This window comes from Dipodomys spectabilis, unplaced genomic scaffold (assembly GCF_019054845.1).
Source record: "Dipodomys spectabilis isolate Male_0828 unplaced genomic scaffold, ASM1905484v1 ptg000528l, whole genome shotgun sequence".
Lineage (NCBI taxonomy): Eukaryota > Metazoa > Chordata > Mammalia > Rodentia > Heteromyidae > Dipodomys > Dipodomys spectabilis.
Genome location: NW_024871205.1, coordinates 14,045 through 40,940, shown reverse-complemented (window position 1 = coordinate 40,940; position 26,896 = coordinate 14,045). Strand labels below are relative to the sequence as shown.

General features: G+C 50.1%; 1 protein-coding gene across 5 annotated transcripts in view; it reads right to left on the bottom strand.

The window, feature by feature from the left end:
- Tenm2 (teneurin transmembrane protein 2) overlaps positions 1-9,758 on the bottom strand; it is a 634,115-nt gene extending 624,357 nt beyond the window's left edge. For all 5 annotated transcript variants that reach the window (XM_042670218.1, XM_042670217.1, XM_042670219.1 and 2 more), the window contains exon 1: positions 9,533-9,758. In XM_042670218.1, coding sequence (XP_042526152.1) covers positions 9,533-9,758 — 226 coding nt within the window. The remainder of the gene's footprint in view (positions 1-9,532) is intronic.
- Between the last annotated feature and the right edge of the window lie 17,138 nt (positions 9,759-26,896).

Genomic DNA, 26,896 nt, shown 5'->3' with positions numbered 1-26,896 from the left:
CCGCCTATCATCTTAGCTACCCAGGAGGCTGAGATCTAAAGGATCACAGTTCAAAACCAGCCTAGGCAGGAAAGTCTGCGAGACTCTTAGCTCCAATAAACCACCAGAAAGTGGCGCTGTGGCTCAAGCGGTAGAGCGCTCACCTTGAGCTGGAGAGCTGAGGGACAGCGCCTGGGCCCAGAGTTCAAGCCCCACAACCGACCAAAGTCGGGGCGGGGGGAGAAGGAGAAGAAACAAACTGAACTTACTGGAATCACGCTAAGTGGCTTCACCACTTTGGCTCTGAGTTGTCACAAATACACTCTGCACTTTGGAGGACACGGAGCAAACCTTATCATCCCCGGGACGCCCCCTCATGGCCTCCCCCTCGGGGAGGGGGGCAGTGGGGTGGACTCGTGGGGGGGGGGGAATGCCAAAGAAAATGCCCCCGATGATTTTTAAGCTCGACTCCTTCCCATGGGGTCAGTGCTGACCGACGCCAGCTCTCTGTGAGCCGGGGGGGGGGGGAAGCAGCCTTCTCACCCCAAAAAAGATGCAAATACAAGGAGAGTCACGGTTGGGGGCTGGGGACCCCCCCCCGCGGCCCACCCGCCTCCCCGCCGCCTCCCGCCCACAACCCCAGAGACCTGCTCCATGCATCCAGCATCTGTCTGTCCATCCGTCCATCCGACTGTCACCCACTTATCATCCGTCCATCCCCCGTCTGTGTTACACTCTCTAAACGGGCCCACACGTCTTGGGAGGTCCTGGGATGCCAGGGTGGCGCGGGAACAGGACATTCTCAGACCAAACCAGGATGCTAACCGCGTGATGTCTCCATGTGAGCCGCGGCCGAGCCCGGGGAGGCCCACGGTGGACGCCCCGCGGCGGGGACACCCCGAGGAACGACGGCAGCGGTCTTGTTCTGCTTGTTCCAGAAGTTTCCAGGAAGTATTGTGGTTTTCTTTCTCACAGGCAAGCGCCCGGGGTAAGCACAGAACGTGGGCTCAGTGCGCACACTCAGTGTGCACAAAGCACACGCACGTGCCCGTGTTGCTCACACCCAGGATGAACCCGTGTGAGACCTTGCTATACAGTGCTCCTGCCCCTCTACCCCCCCCGTTCACCCCCCAGGGGCTGTGTTCAAGGGCTGCTCTCTCTGTCGATCCAGGACAGACAGTCCAGACCCTTGCTGCCACCCCACGTCCACGCCCGAGTTCATGTCCACGCTCCGGAAGCTCTCCCCCAAGCAAGCCCCGCACCCCACACTTAACGGGCCTGGGGGTGAGCACAGAGCACAGAGGGCTCTTAAATTCAGCCATTTATCTGCCTGTACTCACGGACAGGCGTACGAAGCCCGCAACTTCTCGTTTCTCAGAAATGATTCTCAGACCATCTCTCCTGGGCTTTGCTCACCCAAGGACACGGCCTCCAGACTCGTCTCCCAGAGACACTCTCTGCAAACGAAACTTCCTCCGTGCTTTCGTGTGTCCCTACTCCTCACTCAGAGATCCTGAAACAAGTGTTGTTACCTCAGGACCTTTGCACATGCTGGGGGCCTTCTGTGTGAGCATCGTCTTACCTCTTCAAGGGCCTATTTCCTCCTCAGCTGTCTCTGGCAAGAATTCAAGGATGTCACCGCCATACTTGCCTCTCACGGCACTTAACATACAGCACCCAGCCATCTTTCCACCTACCCTATCCTGCGCCTCTCAGACCACCAACCTTTGTGATTTCACACACTAAGGTTTTGTCATCATCCATTCTACTGTACCGCGTCGGGTCGTCTTGTGCGCAAACTCCCCGAACAGTCTTTCACCACCAACCTGAAGGGCGTGGCCAGAGCAAGGGGGTGTTTTAGAAAGGCAGAACCATACGCGAAAGGCGCCAACGGAGAGCCGACTAGAGGTGAGTGGTGTGCAGTGCTTGGGACGCTGCAAACCAAGATGGAAAATGGAAGACAAAGCCCAGGAAGCCACGCTTGAGGCGGAATGCACAGCCAACCGTCAGCTCTCCAGAAGATTATTGCCTAGTGGCTGTCGTTATTGAAAAAATAAAGATATATTCCTAGAAGGTAATGAAAACCAGCACTGACAACACAGATAAGATTGCTGTCTTTTTTTTTTCCCTCCCCGTGATGACATGGTCTCCGAATTACTCCACGAAGAGTCGGGAGCATGGATTAATTTTCATCCGAGGATTAGATGGATTAAGTCTTCTCTTAATTAAAGTCACTCCTAAAATATATATTTATTTACATGCCACGGGACTCGCGTCTCTGAGAACTGAACCCGGTGACACCGCATGGCTGCATTTCTGCCAATCCTTTAAAAACACAACAACAACTTGTAAACTTGTGTGACCAGCAACCCTTCATGTACAGGCTTCAGCTCGCCGTGACTCCTTTTGAAAGACAGGGCAGGGGCCGGGAAGGTGGCTCAGTGGTAGAGAGTACTCGCCTAGCATGCATGAAGCCCTGGGTTCGATTCCTCAGTAACACAGACACAGAAAAAGCCAGAAGTGGCGCTGTGGCTCACATGGCAGAGCGCTTGCCTTGAGAAGAAAGCTCAGGGACAGCGCCCAGGGCCTGAGTTCAAGCCCCAGGACTGGCAAAACGAAAATAAAAGATAAAAAGAGAAATAGGGCAATAATGAGCGAGTTACCTTCACCTGTGGGAGCAGAAGCGAGGGTGGGCAAGGCCGGAACTCCGGGGTCTGGGTGGGTGGAAATCTGTACAACTCGTGGGACTCGACGGCCAGGTGGGACAGGCTGGAGTTGCACAGAATAGTCTTAATGTTGGAAAGCGGGTGACCGGTACGTGTGCAAGCAGGGGACAACGAAGCCAACAGTAATCACAAACACCAGCGCCCGTGCTCGCTCTCCACCGGAGACGTGGCAGCCAATAGGGGGCGGTGCAGCAGACAGCTGTGTCCGGGAGGGAAATGCTCAGATGTCAGACCCGAGGGGACTTTCACCAGAGGAGGATGTCTGTGTGACCCTGTCGGTCCTGGCCTTATGAGCCTCGGGGCCTGCATACTTAATTCTTGTACACGTGACTCCCGTACTAAGACACAAGGACTCACCTAGGAAGATTCTAGAGGGTAACGTGAAGGGTTGTAAAGGACCGAGGATGAAGAGGCACTGTATCATAAGATGATGAAGTTCTTTCGAGCCGGATAGGGAAGCTGGGAGAAGCAGCCTACGCTTGCGATCCTCATTCCTCAGAGGGCAAATAGCTGGCAAAAGCCTAGCTAGAGGCGTGGCTCAAGTGGTAGAGCACCAGCTGAGGGAGCCCAGCAAGAATAAAGCCCTGAGCGCCAACAGCCTGGCTGTGGAAGGGTGAGGGGAGCAGAAGGGATGGAAAGAAATTGATCCAAAAATGTTTATACGAATAAAATTAAACCTCAGATGCGCATTTTTTAAATGCAATTTAAAAATAAAACGCGCATTTCATTCTTAAACATCCTGACCCCCCGGCTCCGGCTTTATCCATGCCTACAAGTTCTCACGCATAGGTGCGTGAAAGCGTATGAGTGTTTTCAGATAAGGACCCTCGCCTCTACCGTTCTCGTACGGTGAAGACGTAACTATTTTAAGACAAATGCAGACATCTGAAAAATGGTTTCCAGGTCTCCGAAAGCACGCCGACATTTATCTTAGATAATATTAACTTAATCAATACAGACAACACACTATCTAGCTTGCTAGCGGCTCATGAGTTTTCAGCTAATTAACATGGGTTACATTTACGCTATGCCAAATTACACAGAGCAGAATTTATTGCCCAGATTATTTTAAAGATCCTCGCAGTGAGAATTAAAGTTTCTGAAGCACCGGTGCAAATTTAGGCTAAAATGTGTACGGATGGATGCTTTCTTGTATTTATTTATCTTTCTAGAAGTGATGGGCAATTTTAAAAAATACCATCTCCTCGCCCCCCCCCCCCCCCCCCGCTCCAACCCCCACTCCATCCCCCCAGCCAAATCTTTTTTTTTTTTGGTCGGTCGTGGGGCTTGAACTCTGGGCCTGGGCGCTGTCCCTCAGCTCTTCAGCTCAAGGCGAGCGCTCTACCACTTGAGCTACAGCGCCACTTCCGGTTTTCTGGTGTTTTATTGGAGATAGGAGTCTCACAGTCTCTCCTGCCCGGGCTGGCTTTGAACCGCGATCCTCAGATCTCAGCCTCCTGAGTAGCTAGGATGACAGGCGTGAGCCACCAGCGCCCGGCTCCCCCAGCCAATTCTTTCTATAACCTTGACCCAAACAGACAGCCTGAGATGCGGGGAAAGTGTCCCATCTCTCACTTCCTCGAGAGAGGCCTGAAGTAGAAACTGGAAAGAGGAGCATTTTGAGGAACGAGGCCCCCGTGAGCTCCCTGGGGCGCAGGCCTTTGGCCAGGCACAGAAATGACCTCAATCTGTTTCAGGGAGCAATCCCATCCCTACAAGATGGCTGGCGCTCTTGGTGAAGGGGTCGTGCCGGCCCGTGGCCGACTCAGGGAAGGGGAGGGGATGGGCACTGGCTGCCCTGCTTACATGCCCTCTGGTGGTCAGCAGAGAGGTGTGGTGGGAAAGGGTGTCTCAAGCCGGTCACGTGGATCACGCCTGTAATCCCAGCTTCCTGGGGAGACTGAGATTAGGAGAGAGAGAGGTTCAAAGCCAGCTCTGGGATAAACACCAGATTGCCAGTTAACCAGCAAAGAGCCAGAAAGGGCGGGGGGCGGGGCGGGGGGGCGTAGCTCAAGAGGTAGAGCAAGCCAGCCCTAGGCAAAAAGAAAAAGCCAAGGAAGAGGGTTTTGAGTTCAAGACCCGGCACTGGTGCGAAAAGGAATCACACACACACACACACTGCCACAACAAACTCTGAGAAGCAAGGTGGTGTTTGAGAGCGTGGGTCAGCTGTGAGCAGGGCAGAGAAGACGGGGAAGTTGGAACATGAATCAGCAGGGCTGGGTGCGGAAGGCGTATCAATACTAACTAATCAATGCTGGTGACTACCGTTCCTACGCTATGGGAAGGATTTAAAGATGCGGGTCTCCCCAAACCCCCACATCCTCCCTGGGCTGTGGAGTGTGGGTGAGGAGGGCGTGGTGGGTGCCCTCCTTTATCTGAGCAGGTGGCCCTGTCTATCCATGGACAACCCAGCTCCCCGGTCTGAGAGCTGTCTCCACCTCTTCCAGCGTGTGCGGCCTCGGAGGAGCCACTTAACCTTGCCGTGACTCAGTTTCCCAACCCATAAGGAGGGGATCACATCACCACAGTGCCAACAGCCTTGTGACCCTGAGCGGCGGGCACAGACACACAATGATCAGCCAGGCCCCCGGCGTGAAGCCAGGACTCCACTCCACGTTGGTACTTCGGGGTTTTATTGGGGGGGGGGGGTCTCGTGGTCTACGCCGAAGCCGTGCGCCGGTCCTGGTGCAGTGTGGGGCCTGCAGACCAGAGGCATGAAGAGGAGAAAGCAGAGTTCCCCTCTACCATCATGTCGGCTCTGATGCGCACCCTGCAGCTCGGCCCCCCTCGCTCCAGAATCGGGGAGGGCGCAGGGGCAGGCACCTCACGCAGGCGGGAGCTGGGCTTCCCTGCTGCATTCAAAGCAGCATCCGTTTCCCAGGCTGGCCGGGGGCTCAGGATGGCCCGGGGATCCGATGCTGAGTCCTTGTGGCCAGGGGCATTACCTCCAGGACCGCTAGGATGCTAATTAGCACAGGATTAGTCACTTACTAATTACTAATTACTCTGGTGGTCACAGACCCCGGGGTCAGCCGCTGTCTTCCTCCACACCGCGAGGATGTGGAGTAACAGAGGCCAGACAGGTAATTTGCATAGTTTCTACTTAAGAGAAGAGGCTGCCGGGATAGAAGAAGGCAGAAGAAGGTTCTGCATGAAGAGCAAAGTTGGGCACGGTCAGACGGGAGCTTCCACGAGCTCCTCCCGCTGAGGCCTGGCGCATTCTGTCATTAGATACTCCAGCAGGCAAGCAAGGAAAAGTCCGAGGAGGCCTGACCCCGGGCACCACGTCCCTTTTACTGGCTGGCAATTCTGTGGTACTCCGAGCATCTGCAGAAACTGTCCAACTGCGTTTGCCAAACTTGCTCGGATGTGAGCAGAGTGTTTGTTCTGTGACAGCGTCTTGGGTTTTAAATAAGAATACCACCAGGAGATCATCTTGCTCTGATCCTCGCTAATGCACCTCTAGGTGAAGAATTACTAAGGTGATTCTGTTTTCTTTCTTTTCTCTTTCTTCTTTTTTGATTTCATGAATAAGGAAGCAAAATGGGGAAACGCATGACATTTCACAAACCATTGTCACGACTGAGTGTAACGTTTATTTTAACCCTCTCTGCCGTGGCTGGGTTTTGAGTGGCCTGTCTGCCAGGCTGTATCCTCCGCCCCTCCCCTCCATAAATAAGTGCTTATTTACTTCCTGCAGAGTTCAATTTTAGAAGCCATCGTAGGAGATCTATTCCTCCAACCCCGGCTGCCTTTCCATGCATAAATTCAGAGATGTCTTCAGAAGGAACTGCACTTGCATATGCAAATACTCTCCCATGCCTTTTCAACTCTTCTTGTGGATTGCACACTTTGGTAATTCATGCAAACACATCACACAAACAAATATGGGCTCAATAGCAACATGGCACCGTGTGTGTGTGGTTCACGGTAAAGCCGTGTTTGATAGGACCACGCCACTACCATCGTTCCCAGAGGAGGAGGAGGACAAGGGAAAGTACAGAGACAAAAGGTGTTATCTGACAAGGAAAAATCCCAGCACAGGTTCCCTTTTGCATAACCATTAATGAGGGAAAGGTTGACCTGCCCATTGGACAGGACCCCAACCTGGAACCTACAACTCCACATACAGAGAATGAGGAGCCAGGATCGGCCTTTGACAGAGACTTAAGAAGAGGAAGGGGATCTATTTCAGCCCAGAATCATGAGCAACAAGAACATATGTGCAACACCACATCTCACACACACACACACACACACACACACGAACACGCGCGCGCACACACACGCACACACGCATACGCACGCACACACGCGCACGCACACACACACATACACACACGCACATACACATACACATGCACACGCGCGCGCGCACACACACACGCATGCACACGCACACACACATATACGCACGCACGCACACACGCACACACGCACACACACACGCACACGCGCATGCACACACACACACGCACACGCGCATGCACACACACATACACACACGCACACACATACACATGCACACGCGCGCACGCACACACGCATGCACACGCACACACACACACATACGCACGCACGCACGCACACACGCGCACGCACACACATGCACACACACACATACGCACACACACACGCACATGCGCACACACACGCACACACGCACTAACACGTGCGTGCACGCATGCACACGCACGCGCGCACACACATGCATGCATGCACACACACACACACATACACACACACGTACACATGCATGCACAAACGCACACACAAACACGCACACGCACACCCCTCCAGCAGAGTGGAAAGAGCTTCAGACCACATGTGCCATCTCTTGCCTTAAAGGATCTCATCTCAGCGGGAAGAAGAGAAGAGGCAGGTGTCCCAAACCATCCGCATTATACACTCAAGGGCTCTCTCTATTAATTACATGAGGAGAGTTCTTGTTCCTTTTTTTTTTTCTTCTTCTTTTCCCCCTAGTTTCAGCTATCTGCTATTGGGCACAGGTGAGAACTAAACAAAATAAAACGTGTTGAAGACATTCCCTTATCAAAGGTATTTTGATCTGGAACAAGTTTTCCAGCAGCTCCTTGCCCGTCTCCTACTAGAAGTTCGGGTCTGTGTTTCATTTCCATGAAGATAACTCAAAAAATGAGAATAAAGATCAAATAAAGATTGCTTCCGCCGAGGATCTACATTGGCCAGGGGAGCAACAGTAAGCGTTTCTCTGTTGATTTCCTCAGTACTTTTGTTAAATACAAAGGTAGGAGCTAGCCATAAAAGGGAATATATAATATTGTTTTCGTATTAATCTCTACACTGTAGATTTATAAATTCTGGGCATCATGCTGATCAGTCATATACAGATGCATGTTTTCTATGAAATTGTAAAAAAAAAAAGAGAGAAGGTAGAAGTCATTTAAGAATGTAAAGGAGCTGGGCTGGGAAGGTGGCTCAGTGTTAGAGCGCTTGCCTTGCATGCTCAAGGCCCTGGGTTTGATTCCTCAGCACCACATATGCAAAAAGAAAAAAGCCGGAAATGGCGCTGTGGCTCAAGTGGTAGAGCGCTAGCCTTGAGCTGAAGAGCTGAGGGACAGCGCCCAGACCCAGAGTTCAGGCCCCATGACCGGACCCAAAAAAAAAAAGAATGTAAAGGAGCTAAGGGAACGGATGGACTCCTGAGGTAAGGTAGCTCATTAGGAACTGAACACATGGTAGTATTTACAGCTAAGAACTCAGAGCAAGTACAACACCAGGGTTATAAGATAAAGGATACAATCACCTAGCAGTATTGGGCCAAGACCCAGGATATGGGCAGAGTGACCCCTTTCTGAGCCTTTACCACAGAGTGTACATCCGTTCATAATTCGCCGAGGTCTTGTCGTAAGGGAGGAGTGAGGGACTGAGCCTTAGGCTCCACCCCAGCACTGCTTTTCCTCCGGGTGCATTTGCGACAATGCCGGGGTAGAGATAAGAGGATTCTTCAGGGACACCAACCACAAGGAGCCAGCCGCTGGCCGCATGCCTGGAGGAAAAGGTCCGCCCTCGCAAATCACCCACTATCCTACCACAGGCTTACAGTTTGGTGAGCGCAGGAGGGAGAGAGCTCCCAGTGGAATCGATAACTGGGCCCACCTACACTTCAAAACACCAACAGGGAACATAGTAACTCAGACTTAACAACCCATCAATTCCATGTAGTCTACAGGACCATACACCCTCACCTCGGGTAACTCTTAACCAATGCGCCTCCGTTTGTTTTGTGTGTGGCCTTGATCTCAGGGTCCTGAGCTTACTTCAGCAAGCATTCTGCCACCCGAACCGATACCTCAGCTCCTTTGAGTTTAGATTTTGTTTATTTATTTATTTTTCAGACCGGGTCTTGAGGTGACTTTGCCTGGGCCAGCCTTGAACCACGATCCTCCTGTCTTTGCTTCCGGAGTAGCCGGGATTACAGGTGTGGTTCACCAAACCTGGCTATCTGTACACACCAAGGACCAATGCACCACACAGCAGAGACTTGAGCTGGAATGGGTCCCGGAGAGTGGTCTGCAGGTAGAGGCTGCCCACCCTCCCATCCTCCCCAGCTCTGTCTCAGGAATGTGTGTTCTAGAGCCCAGGGTCTGCTTGGGCATGGCCGCAGCTCTGTCCAAATCCAAACCCACCGCGTCAGGTCTCCAAAGGCAGCGGCCACCAGAACCGCAGAGGGTCCGGCTGGCCGGGTGGATAGGAGCTGGTCACGGACAGGGATCAGGCCCCGTGGGGGGGTGGCATGTCCGCACGGGGGTGGAGGGGACCGGGGGGCGGGGCAGCCCACCTACCTTGTCTGGGAAACTCGTCGGACTCGCGGTGCACCAGGTCGGTGACTCGATTGCCGTAGTGCATCCTGCTGTCGTGGTCGTAGACCTTCAGGGTCTCGCTGGAGCTGTAGGACTTCTGCGTGGGCACACGGCAGTCCTCGCTGTCGAGGGAGGAGCTGGCGTAGCGACACTCCTTGCCACACCGGCCCCGGGTCAGCGAGCGGTGACGACGGTCCTTCACGTCCATGGTCAGGAGAACAAGGTCAGACGCCTCCGGCTGGCCAGCTCCGACCCCTGTGGCCCCGCACACCTGAGAACAAGCAGAGGAGAAAAACGCAAGGCGGGTGAGCAAACGCGTGCAGTGGCAGCTTCTCACTCGACAGCACCCACGAAGAGAAAGACCGATCCCCCCCTCTCCCCCCCCACCCCCCGGCCTGCACCATGTCTCTGCACACGCCGCACAGATGCTTTTAAACCACCCGTTTAACTAGAAGGAGCCGGCGCAGTTAGTGAACGCCGCTTTCCTGGGTTTGGAGTGGAGGGGGAGGGGAGGAGCTATAGTAAATGAAAATAAGATAAAATGAAAACCAACGAAGCCTCCTCTTTTGATTTTTCTGGATGTCAACAGATGACGGGGTAATTCTGCGCGATCTCGCTATGAAGCGATTCAAGCCAAATTGATTTTAATCCTTCTTTAATTACATTTAAAAAAAAATATCAAAAAGACAGTTTGCTATAGAAGGGGTAGAAAGAGAACAAATACCAGGGGGGCAAAAGAAATTAAGAAAGAAAGAAAGAGAGGAACCACAGTGGACCTGATCATGACTATGTATGGTTCACAAAGTAACACATCAACTGACAGGCCTGAGGAAAAGTAATAGATAAGGTGTTGTCGTCATTGTTGTTTGTTGACATCTCAACAATCTTCTAATACCTTTCTTCGTACTTTTTCACAAGGCTGAGTTTGAACTCAGGGCCTCGGGCTTCTTCTCCCTCTCCTCCTGCTGTTTTTAAGTTATTTTTCTCAGGGAGGGACTCAAGTTTTTGCCCTGAGACAGGTTCAGGTCTGGATCCTCCCATCTCCTCCTGCTGTGTTGCTGGGATTCAAGGCACCCATCACCAAGCCCAACCCTTCCTCGTTTTTCTTTTTTGTTCTTTATAAACTGAGCCTTTAACAAAACCCCGAATCACGTTCTGTCGTTTGTGGGTCTGCGTCTGGACACACTTTGGTCACCGATCTTCCTAGAGATCCCTCCAGGAAGAATCGAAGGCTGACAACACAGTTAACAGGTTCCATCACCTGCTCACCAGCCGACGCTGTGCTGGCAAAGACACTCAGTGCAGAGAAAGGAAAATGGAAGCCTGGGGAGGAGCAGAGACTATGAAGGCGAAGCGGGGAGGAAGAAACCTTCTAAGGCAGGAGCTGGCAAGGCTGCTCCGCCGCCTGCCACTTGACGCCCTTGGCTTGGCCGTGCATATGCCGGGCACGACTCAGAAAACACGAGCCTTCTGCCCAGCAAATAACCATAAAACCATGCGGCGTCTCCCAGCTCCAAATGATAGGCTCTTATTGATTTCATTTGCCATGTAAAGCACATGGGCCACAGGGCCAAGGCCTGGACAGAATGGACAAATACACATTTTAATTAAAATGGAAAATACAACCCGGAGCCTGGATAATGATTTTTTTTTCTCTGGGCTACTGTTGCTCACTGCCTCAATATGTCAGGAGACACTCCGGGCGCGGATCCGGGGTCCGCAAATCCTCTGCTCTTTTCTTGGCTATTTACCACATTGTACCGGGCTTGTCTCTGTCAACGGAAGCGCTAAACTGTACGCCAGCCAGCGTGGGGGCCGACAGCCCTCAGACAAGGTTCACCCCTCCTTTGTAGTTCCAAATCAGAGCAACCTCTGCAGCTCTAGGATCCTTTCCTCATTGGCACTGTCTGTATACGTTAACAAATATGGCTGGAACCACCGGAAATACACTTGCTTGACAACTGACCGTGGAGAAAGATGGTACATCTAGCATCAATTCCAGGACAACCGTGCTATAGAAAAAAGCAAGAAGACCATGGGAGTCTAGAGCTCAGACCTGGCGGTAAAGGCTCTGGGACCTGCTGGGAAGATGCATGGGAAGTTCCAGCGCTCAGTGTCAAGCCAGTGTCTTCCCATTGACGCCTCCCACCCTGGCCGGTCGATTCCAGCGGATCACTTCAGCATGAGAGAATCCATGCCGTAGACTGGGCACACAGCATCGGCCCCTCCCAGAGCCCTGCCACGCCATGACCACCTTCTGGCTACAGCTGCCGTCAATGCTCACTCCTGGCTCTTCTACACTTAGTTCCTCCATCAGTGAAAAAAATGGGAGAAAAAAATGGGAGAAAAAAATGGGGGGGGAAGGAATCACAGTTTCTACTTCATGGGTTTTTGATACACATTAAAACGGTCTCAGAGCAACTTTCCCAGAGTGCTGCTAACTGCGTCATCTATAACCGCATCACACAGGGGCGAAAGAAGAATTCGATTTTTTTTAGACTCCTCTGATGGAAAAGAAGAAGCCTTGACTATGTAGTTGCGCAGGACAGGGGAGGGCGGCGATCATGGAAATGCTCGCAACTCATTGCTCTAGTGATAACATACATATTTCTCGAGGCATGATTTTGCTGGGTAGCCTAGGCTAGCCTTGAACTCAGGATGCCTCAGCCCTTCAAGTCCTGCAGTGATGGGTGCACACCACCCTAGCTCCAGTCTTCATTCTTATAGTCTCCTCGGCGTTCCTGACCCTCCCTTCCCCCATGTGGGACGGCCATCTCTCAGCAACGTGAATTCACAGCCCACGAGGGGAAATGGCGCTCTGGTCCTTCGGAGCGGAGGCCACCACTTCACGTAAGGAGATGCATGCGTTAGAGCTTGCTTCTTCTAAGAGGTCATTAAGGTGGCCTCAGAGCGGTTGGAAAGACGGCAACCCACGTGATCACTCTTTTTCCCCAGGCCTCCACCTCTCCCGCCAGTGATGAGGGGCAATCACCGGATGGCGAGCATCTCTGTGACGCGGGGAATCCGCTCCTTTCCGTCCCATCCCCCTTTCCTGCCTGGAACAGAGTTGAGAGTTCATACTGACTACGGAGATCCTGCCTGTGAGCCGCTGTCTAATTCACGAATGCCATGAGCTGTAACGCTGCTCACCGTGAACATCTCAGAACGCCCGTGTGGGATCGTGTGCACAGGCACGCGCGTTACGGTGCCTGTGTGAATGATGCTCAACAGACAGCTCTCTGGGCAAGGAGTACTCCAGGTCCTGTTCTCCTCATCCATCTCTGGCCACACCCTGGGCTTGGACATTTGCTCCACTTCTGGTTTTTTGGGAGTTCACTGGAGATGGGAGTCTCATACCCTTTCCTGCATGGGCTGGCTTTGAACTGCGATCCTCAGATCTCAGCCTCTCGAGTAGCTAGGATGACAGACGTGAGCCCCCAGTGTCCGGCTTCTTAAAAGATCGCAGAGGCCGGGTGTCTTCGCTTAAACAGACAAAATGGACAATGCATAACCCCTTCCCGCTCTTTCTCAAATGTGATCTTTTTCTCCAGAGCTTGGGCAACCTAAAAACTGTATTCACAGAGACCTTTCATGTGTGTGAAACTCCTCCAGGATTACTATTTATTTACTAATATGTCTATGATATCCTTAGAAGAGGATCAAAATAGCTCATTAGCTAGGTGCATATGACCCTATAAAATGACACTGATTAAAATGAACTCCAAGGAAAGGAACAAGGGGTTTTTATATAAGGTACTGTTTGAAGTTATTTCTTTTTCCTTCCTTCCTTCCTTCCTTCCTTCCTTCCTTCCTTCCTTCCTTCCTTCCTTCCTTCCTTCCTTCCTTCCTTCCTCCCTCCCTCCCTCCCTTCCTTCCTTTCTTTCTTTCTCTCTCTCTCTTCTTTCTCTCTTTATTTCTTTTCCTTGGTTCATGCCCTGTTGTCACTGTGTTTTTGATTTCCGGACCATCTGTCCCGTATATAAGTTTATCTGATTGGGGGAAGGGAAAGGGGAAATCACAGAAATGGCAGGAGAAGGGGTAAACCAAGGCAGCAGCAATACTCACTAGACACTATGTTGGAGATGAACCTTACAACGTGGGGGGGGGGGGGGGAAGGAGAGTTAGAGGGGAGAAAGCAGGAGAAAATGAGGGAGGGGGTGATACTGCTCAAAACATACTCATTACCTTACGTATGTGACTGAAACCCTTCTGTACACCACCTTTACACAAAAATAGAACATTTAATGCATAGCCTATGAAATTAAGAAGATCGAGCAGAGGGGATGGGTTTGGAGGGATGGGGAATGACACCAGGGTGGCATTGATCACGGTGCATTATATTAAATTTAAGAGAAGTAAAGGAAGGGGTAGGTTGCGAGGTATGGGTGCGAAGGTTAAGGGAGGGGGATACGATCAAGATGAACAGAATTCATTAACTGCTTTGCTGGGTGGCAACTCCTTTGCACAACTACTTGAAGATAATAAAAGAAATTTTTTTACAAGATGCATTGCACTCAGGAGCTGATTTGTAACTCCTTGGTAAAACTAAAGGTAACAAAAATATAATTTAATTCATTAAACATCAAGAAATAGAAAAGCACCCAACAAAGTTAATATACAGATGTCTGTGCAGAAGAGAGAGGTAAGCTGAGCCAGGTTAAAGGAAACACTTCACCTGCTCATCCCCCAAAGCAAGGGTCGGACGCATGGATATGAAAAACCGACTCTCTCTAATGTTTCCAGTGTCTTCTCTCAAGAACGTGTAAGATCAATTCTGATCACAAACACACTCCAAAATATTTAGAGAGAGAATATCCCCGTGACCCTTGGGCAGACCCTCGAAAATCTGGCCTAAAAATCTACAAAAGTGGAAGACAGTGCCCGTCGTAATTTAATACACTAGTAAATAAGAGGTCAGAGGCTATTTGCTTTCTGTTCCCCTGTGCGATTCTATTGATATGTCCGGGGATAAAAATAAAACAAAAAAAACCCAACCCTTCCTTCTTCCTGCCCAGAAATTTCACAATGGTGTTCTGCTCTCTCCATGGTTCTGCCAAAATAAATAAATAAAATAAAATAGATCTCAGCCATTTGCACAGGGAAATGGTGAAGGTGAAGCCAAAATCAATTATGAATTGTGGGATGAGATGTGTTTCTACGTTCTCAGTCCTAATCAGGAGTCTGAGGATGATCACCTCCCAGCGAGTCTAGATATTTGCCGTGACAGGGCACCTACAGATGCGTTCTTATGTGAATCGTGATGTAGGGGCGGAAGTCTACATCAGATTGACACTGGGTCTCATTCCAGGCCCCCCCCCCACTCCTCCCATCCCAACTATTTCCCATTCAGGCAAGCCCGCCTTTGCCTCCGCTCACATTGGCATCCCCTGCCCTCCTCCGGTTTCCCGGGCGCCTCCTAGAGAGAGCAAGTGAGCAGATGGCTGTCCTTCAGGCATCGGCGGTGTTACCCCAACCAGAAAGGCCCTCCCACCTTCTCCCCCTCCCCTCCCCAACACGCTAAGCTCAGTGGAGCCAACCCAGGAGCCTGCAGCCTCTGAACCTAATGAGGGGAGAAGCGGAGCGCCTTCCTCCCACCCGAAGAAGGAGCAGAGGGCGCCCGTCCGCCTGCCCGCCCGGCCACAGCTTTCTGGGCACAGCTTCGACATCAGAGGTATGGTTGAGTCCTTCGTTGCAGGAACACACTTCAAAGAGCCAGTCCCGAGTCAGGGCTTCCCAGGTAAGGTTATGGCTAACGTCCAACTCTGCACAGAGGTGTCCTTCGCTGGGTTTGAAGAGAGTTGAATATCCCCCCCAACTCCCCCCCCCCACGCACATGTGTGGGGAGATCAGGTCTGGTAGCCCCCTTGATGGCAAGACCTGCCTTAAGGAAAAATGGGGTACCATGAGCATTGGACACGGGATCGTCTAAGAAGTGACTGTACTCATCCCACACCAGTGCTTCATGCAACTCAGCATCGAAATCCCAGAGAAGACAACCACCCCATCCTGCCCAGGGAGGGCTGCAGGCGAGTAGCTCTTCTGTACCACCGGTGGTGGAAACCAAGGTGACGGGGAAGATTTCAGAGGGACGGGTCCTCAGTGTCTGCTGCTGGAAAATGGGGGCCAGCGTGTGCGCCTTGAAACCCTCATGGGTTCCCAGGGATAGATGTGCAAGTGGTAGCAGATTTTCCCACCATGGTCCTCACAGCCACCATCCCTCAGCAGGAGGCTCACGGGCGGTGCATCGGTGGACCTTTGGTGCACACTACAGTCACCCCAAGTGAGTCTTAGCTGGGTGTCTTTTGAAGGAAACTCTGAAGGATTGGCCATAGAGCACTTTCTCCAGATATTAACAACCTCACCTGGTATTTGGCTTCTGCTGTTGGGAATAATCCTACGGTCACTAAAACAATGGATCTGAGATGCTCTAGCAACACCATCCACACGCAGTCAAAACACAGAGACCCGGGAAGTCCACCACAGGGAGGGCACCACGGGTGATGAGAAGAAAATGAGGTGGAAAAGATGCACTGCTTAGGAGTCATTCACTACTGGCTCGGACCCGGGTAAGTAGAAGTCCTTCTGTTTGCTGAACCAGGGCAATGGCTATGGGTAGCTTGAGGAAGTGCAGGGAACCCAAATTACTCTGCACAATTAGGGGTAAAGGAATCAAGCAGACACTAGAACCAGGAGATCAGAGACCTCGTGGGAAGGAGGATGGAGAGAAGGAGGGAGAAAGATGGGTGGAGGAAGCCGGCATTCCCTACAAACTTGCAGAGTAGAACACAGTGTAGCAAATGGCAGAAGCCCTTGGTGCTCGGTGTCCTAATCCCCGGGGCAGAAAACACTTCCATCATTGGCTTACGTGTGGGGATATGGTCGACATTTTTCAACTATCTTACTAACATGACAAAGCAGACAGCATTCATGTGAAGCCCGGCTTCCGTGACATGAAATGCTGAGAGGGAGGAAGGGAGATGTCAATGGGGGGTGATTTGCTCTGTGTCTGAGGTGTTCTACGAGAGGGGACAATTTGTCTCATGTCTGTAAGTCTATGTCCAGTCGCGCCCAGAGAATTCGCAATTAAAGAGCACCCAGGAGTTAGCTTTGTAAACATAACCAGCCGCGTGTTTTCCAGAGTCATCTGGAAGATGTGATGGGAAAAATCTTTAAAGGGACCCAAAGGCAGTGATGTCTTCTTCCCTATTTTCAGGTCTCTGTTCCTTGGCAGGATTTACATAAGAATGTGCATATCCATCATGAACTGTTTCCCGATTGGCTAAAAAAACAACAACGGACTCTCGGTGCTCTCATTAAAGGTAGCTTCTGGCTCCTTAATGGGAAAACAAATCAAGCTGGAGACTTGCAATTTTAAAAAAGGACACTCAAAGAGTAGGAGCTGGAACCCAATGGGATGCACAAGTCAAACCAGTGTCTCACTTTTAAGGTTTAAGTTTTTAAGCGTGTGCTGATGATTCCTAGCAATGTTCATATGGGAGGAACCAACAAAACTAGATCTAGACGGCGACTCCTTTCACACTTTATAAGGACTATGGCCTCTACTCAAGCCTGGGTGGCCATGGACCATTTCCTATATAAATGAATGGCTTTGGCTTATGTATCAATAAAGCTTTATTCATTAAAAAAAAACAAACAAACCAGGATTTGCTACTTAGGACATGGTGGAGAAGTCTGCGTTCCTTCCTTCCACGTGCCTCACCAACGGCCTCACAGAAGTTGGGGACACTGCTAAACGATGAACAGAAATGAGTCACAATTGCCCAGTATGGAGGTAGGAACTGGAACAGCATAATAAGAGGAGGGAGGGGTCGTTTAGGAAAGCACTGATCAGAAACTGGTGAAGACTTGGTCTGCTTCTAGCAGGAGCATGCATCTCTTGAGAAGATGTATTTGCCGCGAACTGCTGGCATGGCTTGAAATTTGACCTTTCTGTATAATATACACTTAGCTCTCCCCTGCCCGCTCATGCTAATTATTACGTGGCCAGTTACGCTCCGGTACTGGGGTTTGTCAGCCTCCGTGAGCAGCAGCAACGATGACAGGAGATCGCTTGTTTTCATCGAGATCTCATTCTCCTGTTTCGATGTCTGCACATCTTTTGTTGTTCTCATGGGAAAGGAGAACTGATGTAACTAAATGACCGAAACAGGTGGACAGCTTCAAGAACCAGGAGAATCCCACACACAGGAAAGAAACTCTACTCCTTCTTGTTGGGGGAAAACAAAACACCAACAAACAAACAAACGACCTGGGGAACTACCTTAAGAGTTCATTTATATCAAGCTGTAGTTAAAAGACTCATTATGGCCCGTGCTTCATGGCTGTGCCTTTCTTGTAAGTCCACGGGTGACACGAAAGAGAAGGTTGGGAACTGCACAGGCTGGTAGACAGGCCCATGAGAACTTAAAAATAAGGAGATAGCATCAAGCTCAAAATCATGGATCTCCATCTTCCTAATGACCCCCAACGAGATACGTCAGTCTCTCCGTAAAACCATTAGCACTGTCATTCACAAGGAAGGTCAGGCCTTGATTACTGAGGCTCAAGGAAATGCCAGTGTCCTGGGTTTGCTGTGTAATAGGACAGCACTGGCACCGCCTTGCGGGCTCCCGCGTGGATGCCAGCCTGGGGGGGGGGGGAGCGGGGAGACAGCCCTGCTGAACTGGCTGTAATAGAGAGGTGGCTTCTGATTTGTGAGAGGAGGAGACAGTTCCCTTCCTCATGCTCGGGCATATTTGTGTGCTGTTATGAACCCGGCTTCCTCACCGCCTTTGATTGTAAAACAACAACAACAACGAAAAATGGAGGCCTCGCTCTTGTAAGGGAAAAAAATAAAGGCTCAAAGAAGTCATCCAAACCCTACTTTCAAACAACACACAACTCTTTAACTCCTGGAGCTGGAAAAGAAAGCCACGGTTGACGAATGCATCCTGGTCCTCAAAAGAGGTCACCAGAAAACCCAGAGTCATCAGAATTGTTGGAAACCACAGCTCCTGACCCAGAGGACAAACGAACGAAAGAAGGGCCACGCACGAGAAGCAGATGTCTGTAAGATACCTCCCCCAGACACCAGCGGGATGACACACCTCATGCTCCGGGACTCACGCACCACTTCCTAACGCTTTATGGAAACAGCAGGATTTTTTTTAAGAGTTACAGGTTGATTTGGCCAGCGGGATGGGTTGATGACAGAGGGCAGAAACAACTCAAAATATACCGAGGGATGAAAACAACAACAAAAAAACAACCGGAGCAATGTCATTTCTGTAGCCACCATTGGAAGGGCCACCGACGATTTCAACCATTCCCAATAGACGCCCGTTCCGTCATATTACGATTTGCTTGGGTTTCCCTCCCCGCTCCCCAAATGATCATTACTAGGCAGGATGTAGCTGGTATTTTGATCCTTTTAATTTAAGTGATGAAATGTTCTCCTCCTTTTCAAAAATCAGAAGCCACCTCTATATTTCAGCCAGGTGATTGGTGGTGATGTACCAAGGGGTTACGGTTACATAGGTCAGGTTGTGAGGACCTTTCTTTTGGGACAATGTCACCCCTTCCCTCATTCTCTCCCAGTTTTTCCCTTCCCTCCCCATCCACAGGTTGTGGATTTCCACAGGTGTGTGATTTTCAACAGTGTCCAGTGAGTAGCACTGCTGCATTTGTTTACTCTCTGTCCCTCTGTTTCCAGGCCCTTCCCAAAGATATATATTGAAGAAAAAACAATACAAAAGAAAACAAGAACAACAGAGGGAAAAAAAACCCTCTAGCTCTCTTTATCCAAGTTTTAGACAGTTAAATTTCATCTTCAGTAATATGATGTTGCGAAATAAAAACGAATGAATCGCAACTCTTAATCAAGGTTAAATTCTATGACCTCTCTTTCTGGGTTAACTCCCCGCCTCACGCATACACATATACACTTTTTTTCCCCTGATCCCCAAGTGTTTTTAAGTGATTTGAGAACAAAAATTAAATTTAAATTAAAACTCATTCCAGGGGAATTTTTCACCTCTTCTTGAGATGATTAGTGATAATTTACCATCTCACAATCACGATAAATGATCGTTGTAATAAAGAGACACAGAGAGGAGAAGTTCAATTGTTGGAAGCAGGAAAGAAGTCAGACTTCCCTGAAATGGACTTCATCCAGTCTCTGTCCTCCTCTGTCTGCCAAGTTCTTCTCCCTCCAACTGGTAGGAACCTTCGAGAAGGCGGTGAGCAGGAAGAAAAGTAAGGAATGGTCTCTGGTTCAGGGACCCCCATCCACTCCGTCAAAGTCTGACCTGAGCTTAGATAAGGCTCTCTCCCTGCTACACCAGGATCTCAGTACAAGGACCACCTACCCTAGTGCACAAGTTAGCACGAGCACACTCCAAGGGTGGTTTCTCTGGGAATATGGAAATGTTTCCTCCTAAAGGAGAGACGGCCAAGTTTCAAGGATGCTGTGAGACACTCCCGGATATGCAGAATGGGAAGCAGGCTGGCGGCATAAGAGGAGACCAAGGGAGATGGGATGTAGAAAGAGCCTGAACCATTTTCCAGTGCCTACTCTTCGCTCCTGCTCAGAGACCTGACTGTAATTCTGAACTCTGACGTGTAGACCCCTGGGCACACCTGTAGAATCAGTTTTCCATTTCCACCGCAGCTGACTAGAGACAGCTTCACGTATTCGAAGCCCAGAAGGTTGCTTGACTTTGAAGTGGCATTGGTGGAAAATACCACACTCAGTCCCATGCCCCCAATATCTCAGAATATGTCTAGCAAAGCCCCCCCTAAAATTGTCATCTTCCCTACCCTATTTCTAAAATTGGCATCTTCCCTATGCTATTTTACACACACACACACACACACACACACACACACACACACACACACACACACACACACACACACACACATACCTTTTTCAGGTACTGGAGATTGGACTCAGACTCATATTTGCTAGGCAAGTACTCCACCACCCGAACTCCACGACACTTTTGCCTTGGCCAGCCTTAGACTGTGATCCACGGCGCAGCTGGGATTACAGGTTTGCCCCTCCACACCCAGAATTACCCTTCCAGATCCACATGGCCTCGTTTTTTAACAGGAAGATGTCTTAACTGTGAACGCAGAAGTTGCGATGTAATAAAATAGCGGGCTGGAAAGCCATTAACTCAGTTTCCATCTCACCCGGCACCTAAAAGCTGAGGTATCACCGTGTGGCACTAACGCATGCGGACAGCATGACAGGTTCAAATGGTGAGAACTGTCGAAGAAATCCTATTCACAGGCACAGCGGAGCCCGGCCAAGGGACGGGGGGCAGCTCCTCTTGGAGTGGAGGAGAACCCACTGCAGGGGTCCAGGGTCAGACACACCACGCTGGCACTCGCGTGAGTCCATACTAGGAGAGACTATGGAGCGTGGCCGTGCTAGGGTTCCAGGCTGGAAGGGAAGGTGTGACCCACACCCTCCGTGGTGACCCAGCCTGGCGTCCAGGTGTACAATGCACCCCTCAAAGGCCCCGCCACCCAAATCACCCCTGGATCTATTTCCATAGGCAGTCAATGGCCAGCTCATGCCAACTACGTCTATCCGCATCTGAAAATTAAATGAATAACAAGCTGAGGGTATGGAGAGAGCGTGACCCCCCACACCCCGAGGTCAATCGCATTAATACATAAGTTGTGAACGCTTCTAGACTAGTCCTCTAGCCAAATATCAGTCTTCTGATTCTTTCCGCAAATAGCCGTATGCAGAAGAGAAACATGGAGCTTTTCCATTTCCCACTAATCCTTCAGGAAAATCAACCTGCCCAGCACAAGGCCGTGTTTGAAACAGGCATTCTGCTGGTGAGCAATTCCACGTTAGGTCTGGTCCTAGCCAACAAAGACGTGCTACAAACTCAGAAAATGTTGCTCTCCCTGTCTGCAGAAAAGGGAGCTGAATTACACAGCATTCATAGAGATTTTTTGTTTTTAACAAATTGTACCCGAATAGGAGAGGTTGGCATGTGTGAAGGACAGGATAGAATATTAAATAATTTGGAAATAAACACTGGGGCTCCACCAGCATCATTTACCACTTGGGAAGCTTCCAGAATGGAGATTCAAATCCAAGGAGGATATGTCGAGAGTGATGGGTAGGCAGAATGTGGAGACTTCCACGGTGAAGTAAAACACACTTTTAATTCTTTGGGTCAATCTGCTTCTTTTCATTCTGGTGTAGGAGGGACAGTATTCTAGAGCTGGACGTGCGAATACATTTCCACATTGCACGTTCCGGCTTGAACTCTTCTTGCTATGTGTGAGCAAGATTAAAAGTCTCGCTGTGTTGAATTCTGAGTCCTGTCTTAATCTCTCCTTACCCCCGTATGCAAAAGGAGATCACGAATCCTCTCACCTTACAAGGCCCGTACTTGGAGGAGGACCGGACCAGTTGCTTCTAGCAAACACAAACAAGGGTGCCTGTCTGGTCACATGCACGTGCGCGTGTGTGTACACACACACACACACACACACACGTGTGCTAACAAAGCTAGCTGTGCTTGTTCATTTCTTTCAAATAAAATGGTAGGAAGAGCTACAATGGTCTGATGTTTCTGTGTGACCCAAATGCGTCCCCTGGAACCCCACTTTCGAGGGGAGATGAAGGGCCGCGGCCTCCGGGAAATGTGCAGACTCGGAGAGCCACGCCACCCTGGCGAGTGAGATCTGCAGCCTGGTTCAGGAGGCAGGATGGAGCCACCTGCCCCCTCCCTCCAGCTGCCCCCTCCCCCCAGATACGTGAGGACACGTGGACTTCTGAGCCCTGAGCCTGCACCCCCCAGACCCCAGGACTGGTGGACATAAGCACTGGCTGTTGATAACTGCCTTGTTTTATGGACTGTTTGGTATGAAGTCTGACGGTGCCCGAAGCAAAGGCAATGATTCGCCACAATTCCTAGAACCCGGCTGTCCGGTCAGGTCTCCGCACAAGTGGGCGTGGAGGTAAGGACACCCAGCAGACAGGCCCTCCCCCACGCTCAGCCATCCCCCCCCCCCCCGCCGTCCTCCTCCCCTCTGCTGTCGCCCTTTACCAAGAGCTGGCCAAGCGACCACTGGGTCTGCACCGCCTCCACGCTGTCTCCCCAGACCCCGCGCCTGGGAGCTCCACCAGGCCTGGGGAGGGGAAACACGCCAGCCCGTGTCTGTCCTTGCTCTGTGCCTGACGTGCCGAGTCTGACCATCGCCAGGCCCAAACTCATGAGAGAGGCCCCTGGATTGTGTCACATACACATCGCACAAACACACACACACTTTACACACAGAGATACACGCACCACACGTGTGCACATACCACACACGCAATGCACATTACACATGCACACACAGACACATGCATCACACATGCACACAACATAAGGAAATACACATAATACACAGATAATATACATCACATACACACATACAGATACACGTATCACACGTATACAAAGCACATACATATACCACACACCACACATATCACACACATCATACACACATTCATGACGTGTCCACAGGAATGCATACTTCACACATGCATGCATGCATGCACATATATACACACACATTCACACACACACATACACACAGCACATAAATGTGATCTTTACCACGGAGATCTTAACCTCCCAGGCAATAAGATCAAGAATATCTTTGCTTTAGATTTTTCTAATTTCCCCAATGATACAACCCCCAAATAACTCTGCACTACATTTAAAAATCAAATGGGAAATTCCACTTTCATTTTAAAGAAGAGAAGCCGCAGGCCGCTGGCCCAAAGTCAAACCACTCTTGGGAGGTGGGGCCCGCCCCTGTCTGCCTCCCACCCGGAACTGTAGCTGTTGCTCTGGAATGTTCCGTAGCCACAGCCAGCCCAGGGGATGGCGCTGTCTCTTCACGGGAGATCAGACGTGCATCTCTCAGATTAGAGCAGTTGCAGACGCGTTCAGTACGGGCCATATCTGCACACAGTCCAGGGGGGAGCATGGAGGGAAAGCCCCGTGGGGGAAGCCTCCCCGGAGGGTTTGGTGTTGGTTTGTTTGTTTCTTTGGAAGGATATCAATATCAAGGCCTTCCTATTTCCATTCATTATTGGTGACCTGTTTCTACCATGGAGACGTGGCCCCTGACTCTTCTGCCTCCCGCCTCCCTCCGAGATCCACGCGGCCCTCACGCCCAGGACGGTAGAGCGTGAGGATGAGCATGGTGGAGCAAACTGACGTTTGTTAAAGGCATGGCCCCCTGCGTCGAGGCTGTGAGGAGAGGCCCCCAGCTGATTCACCACTGGGGGAGAGGGGCACAGGAGAGGGGACAAGCCACCCAGCTAGAGAGGCTCCGCAAGGAATTCCAGCTCCACGCCCGGCTCCCGCTGTCCCCTTCCCCGCCCGGCCTCATTCCCTAGCTCTGGAACCTGAGCAAACATCAGAATCAACCAGATGTCTGCTAAAACCCACGGCGGTCTCCTCACAGTTTCTCAGTCAATAGATTGAGGATCAGAGAAGAGGGAGGAGAGAGACAGAGAGACAGAGAGAGACAGAGAGACAGAGACAGAGAGACACAGAGAGAGAGAGACAAAAAGGAGAGAGAGACAGAGGAGAGAAAGGAGAGAGGTGTGTAGATGTGTATATGTATGAGAGAGAGACAGAGAGAGACAGACAGATACAGAGAGACAGAGAAACAGAAAGAGGAGAGAGACAGACACATCTGAGAAGAGAGAAGAGAGAAGAAAGAGCAAGAGGAGAGAGGAGGGAACAGAGAAGATAGAAAGGAGACGTGTGTGTGTGTGTGTGTGTGTGTGTGTGTGTAAGAGAGAGAGCATCAAAAAGATTCCCGGGAATGCTGCCACCCTCGAGACCAGGATCTGAGCACCACTGACCTAACGACACTGCCCTGACCTTTGTACCTGCTCCCTGCTGGAAGAACCCCAGTTCCAAACTCACACTGATCTTCTGCAGACGGAGAGGCTTGGGGCGCGGGAAGCTCTCCGAGTTAGCATTCCAGGCAGGGTGAACCAGCCCCAGATGATGTGGCTGCTGCTCTGTTGGAGGTCACCTCACATGGTCACACACAATTCAGCCAGAAACCCTTCCCTCCACACCCTAAGCTGGCAGGGGCACACTGTCCATGACCACTTGTTCTGTGTTAGGTACAGTAGATGATGTCTAACTTGCATGCTGAGATTCTGATACCACAAGGCAAAGATAGAGATAGATAGATAGATAGATACATACATACATACATACATACATACAGATATATATCTATATGTATACATACATATGTATATGTACACACACACACACACACACACACACACACTCACATTTGCTTAGAATATTTCTGGCCTCTCAGAGTGCCTAGTGCTTCTGAGTCCTGCGTGCTGAAGAGTTTATTACGCTTCAACAATGAAATGATTCAACATCGGAGCCCGAATGGGAAAAGATTCAAGTCGTACTATTAGATTCAATTTAGCAGAAGATTGAGGAGCCTCCTCGGGTCTTTTGAGTCCAATGCCAGCCCCGAGTCTGTAACACCGACCCAGATAAAGCCAGGGAAGGAGAGAATAAACAGCCACCGTAATTACAGTGACATAATGGCTCAACTTTTATAGCTGAGGGGATCCGCAAATAGGATTTTAAAAATCAAATTAAAACTGTCATTCCACAACACTGAGTTTCCAGAATATTCATTTTTTTAATATTAATGATTTTTTTCTCCCCCAAAAAGGAACAAACAATGCTAATTCTACTGCTACAATACTGTTAATGAAGAAATAAAGAATAATTTATCATTGCATAATTAACACAGTACAGTTAAGCATGTTTTAATGATTTTGTATAATGGCCTCTCATAACTAGATGATACTTGTTAGTCATAGTGAAAAAGGGGGGGGGGGAAGAGAACTATGCTAGCAATCATTAATGAAGATGCATAAACTGACCAGGATTGCATGCTATTCGCTTCTATAAAGTGTTTACTGGACTCCTTGTGTCCTGGCATTGGTTTGATCCTGGGTCTGCAGGTTAGTGAACTATTTTAAGTAATTCAAGGAAGGAAAGGATGAAGGATGAATGGCTGTTGACAACAACCCTGCAGACCGGCAAGCTTGCTCCTCCTTTGCTTCCAAATGGAATCCACTCAATTTAAATTTATTGGTGCATTAGATGTTGAAAGTAGGAGGCTCCGGTTATCCCCGCTAGTCACAACATCTACCTCTCCCTAAGGTAATGGAGTTATTTACCAGCATCTTCTGCTCAAAGCATCTTAGGGACTAGAAGGTGGGAAGAAAGAAGGGGGGGGGAAAACCCACAAAACCAAGGGGAAGATGAAACAGATATCATATGCATGATCCCGTGTACCCTACAAAGGCCCTTATTTAAATATAACACGTTAGTTGGGGTCAACGTAAATTAGGATGCTATCTAATATGTATTGTTATATAGTATGTATTATGTACACATTATAGGTTATATAAATTATGTATTTATTTATGTATTTATTTAGACATGAGCTCACACAGCAGTATGGGACCAATGACAGAATCTGCACAAGGCTGGCTGGAACCATTCTCTTTCCAGTACGAAGAAAACTGTCTCCAGACCCTCAGCCCTGCTAGGCCCTCTTCCTTCACAGGCCATGGCCCATCACTGAAATTACCTGCTTAACCCCGCTGACACGTTTGACCCTGGCCCACCTCACCTGTACTCCAGTGCTTCCAAAGCTGGTCCCTTGATGTATCCGTTTTTTAGGAAGATAGATCTCATCAACCCCCATCCCAAGCCTAGAGAACCGGCAACCCTAGTTAAGCACTCTGCATTTCACAAGCCTCTGGCGATTCACACACAAGTCAAGTGTACTAACCCCGCCCCCCACGTGTTTGTTTGTTTGTTTGTGTTTTCTTCCAGGTGCAATAGTGTCCCTTTCCTTGGCTTGCTTTCATTCGCAGAAATCTGTGAAGGATCACTAACCAAGAAGGCCTTTAAGGGTGACCCTTTTGACCCTGTTAACCGTAGCCTGGAGATCAAGGCCTTACTTAGTCCATATTGGGTTTTCTGTATTTCAGTGGACACATGAACCGAAGATGAAGAGGACCACGATCCATCTACTCCCACGCGTGATTTCTAACCACTAACTTTGCCGCGATTCTGACTGACCGCCTTCTGAAACCAGGAAGTTGAATCTTCGCAACCATTCTCAGGGAAAACTGGGTCCTGGTGGATCTTACCTACTGGCACTCTTTGAATCTTTTCTAGAACCTTCTTGTCTCTGTTGACACCTTTTAATTACTTCGCATTTACACGTGTAAAGCATATGCCT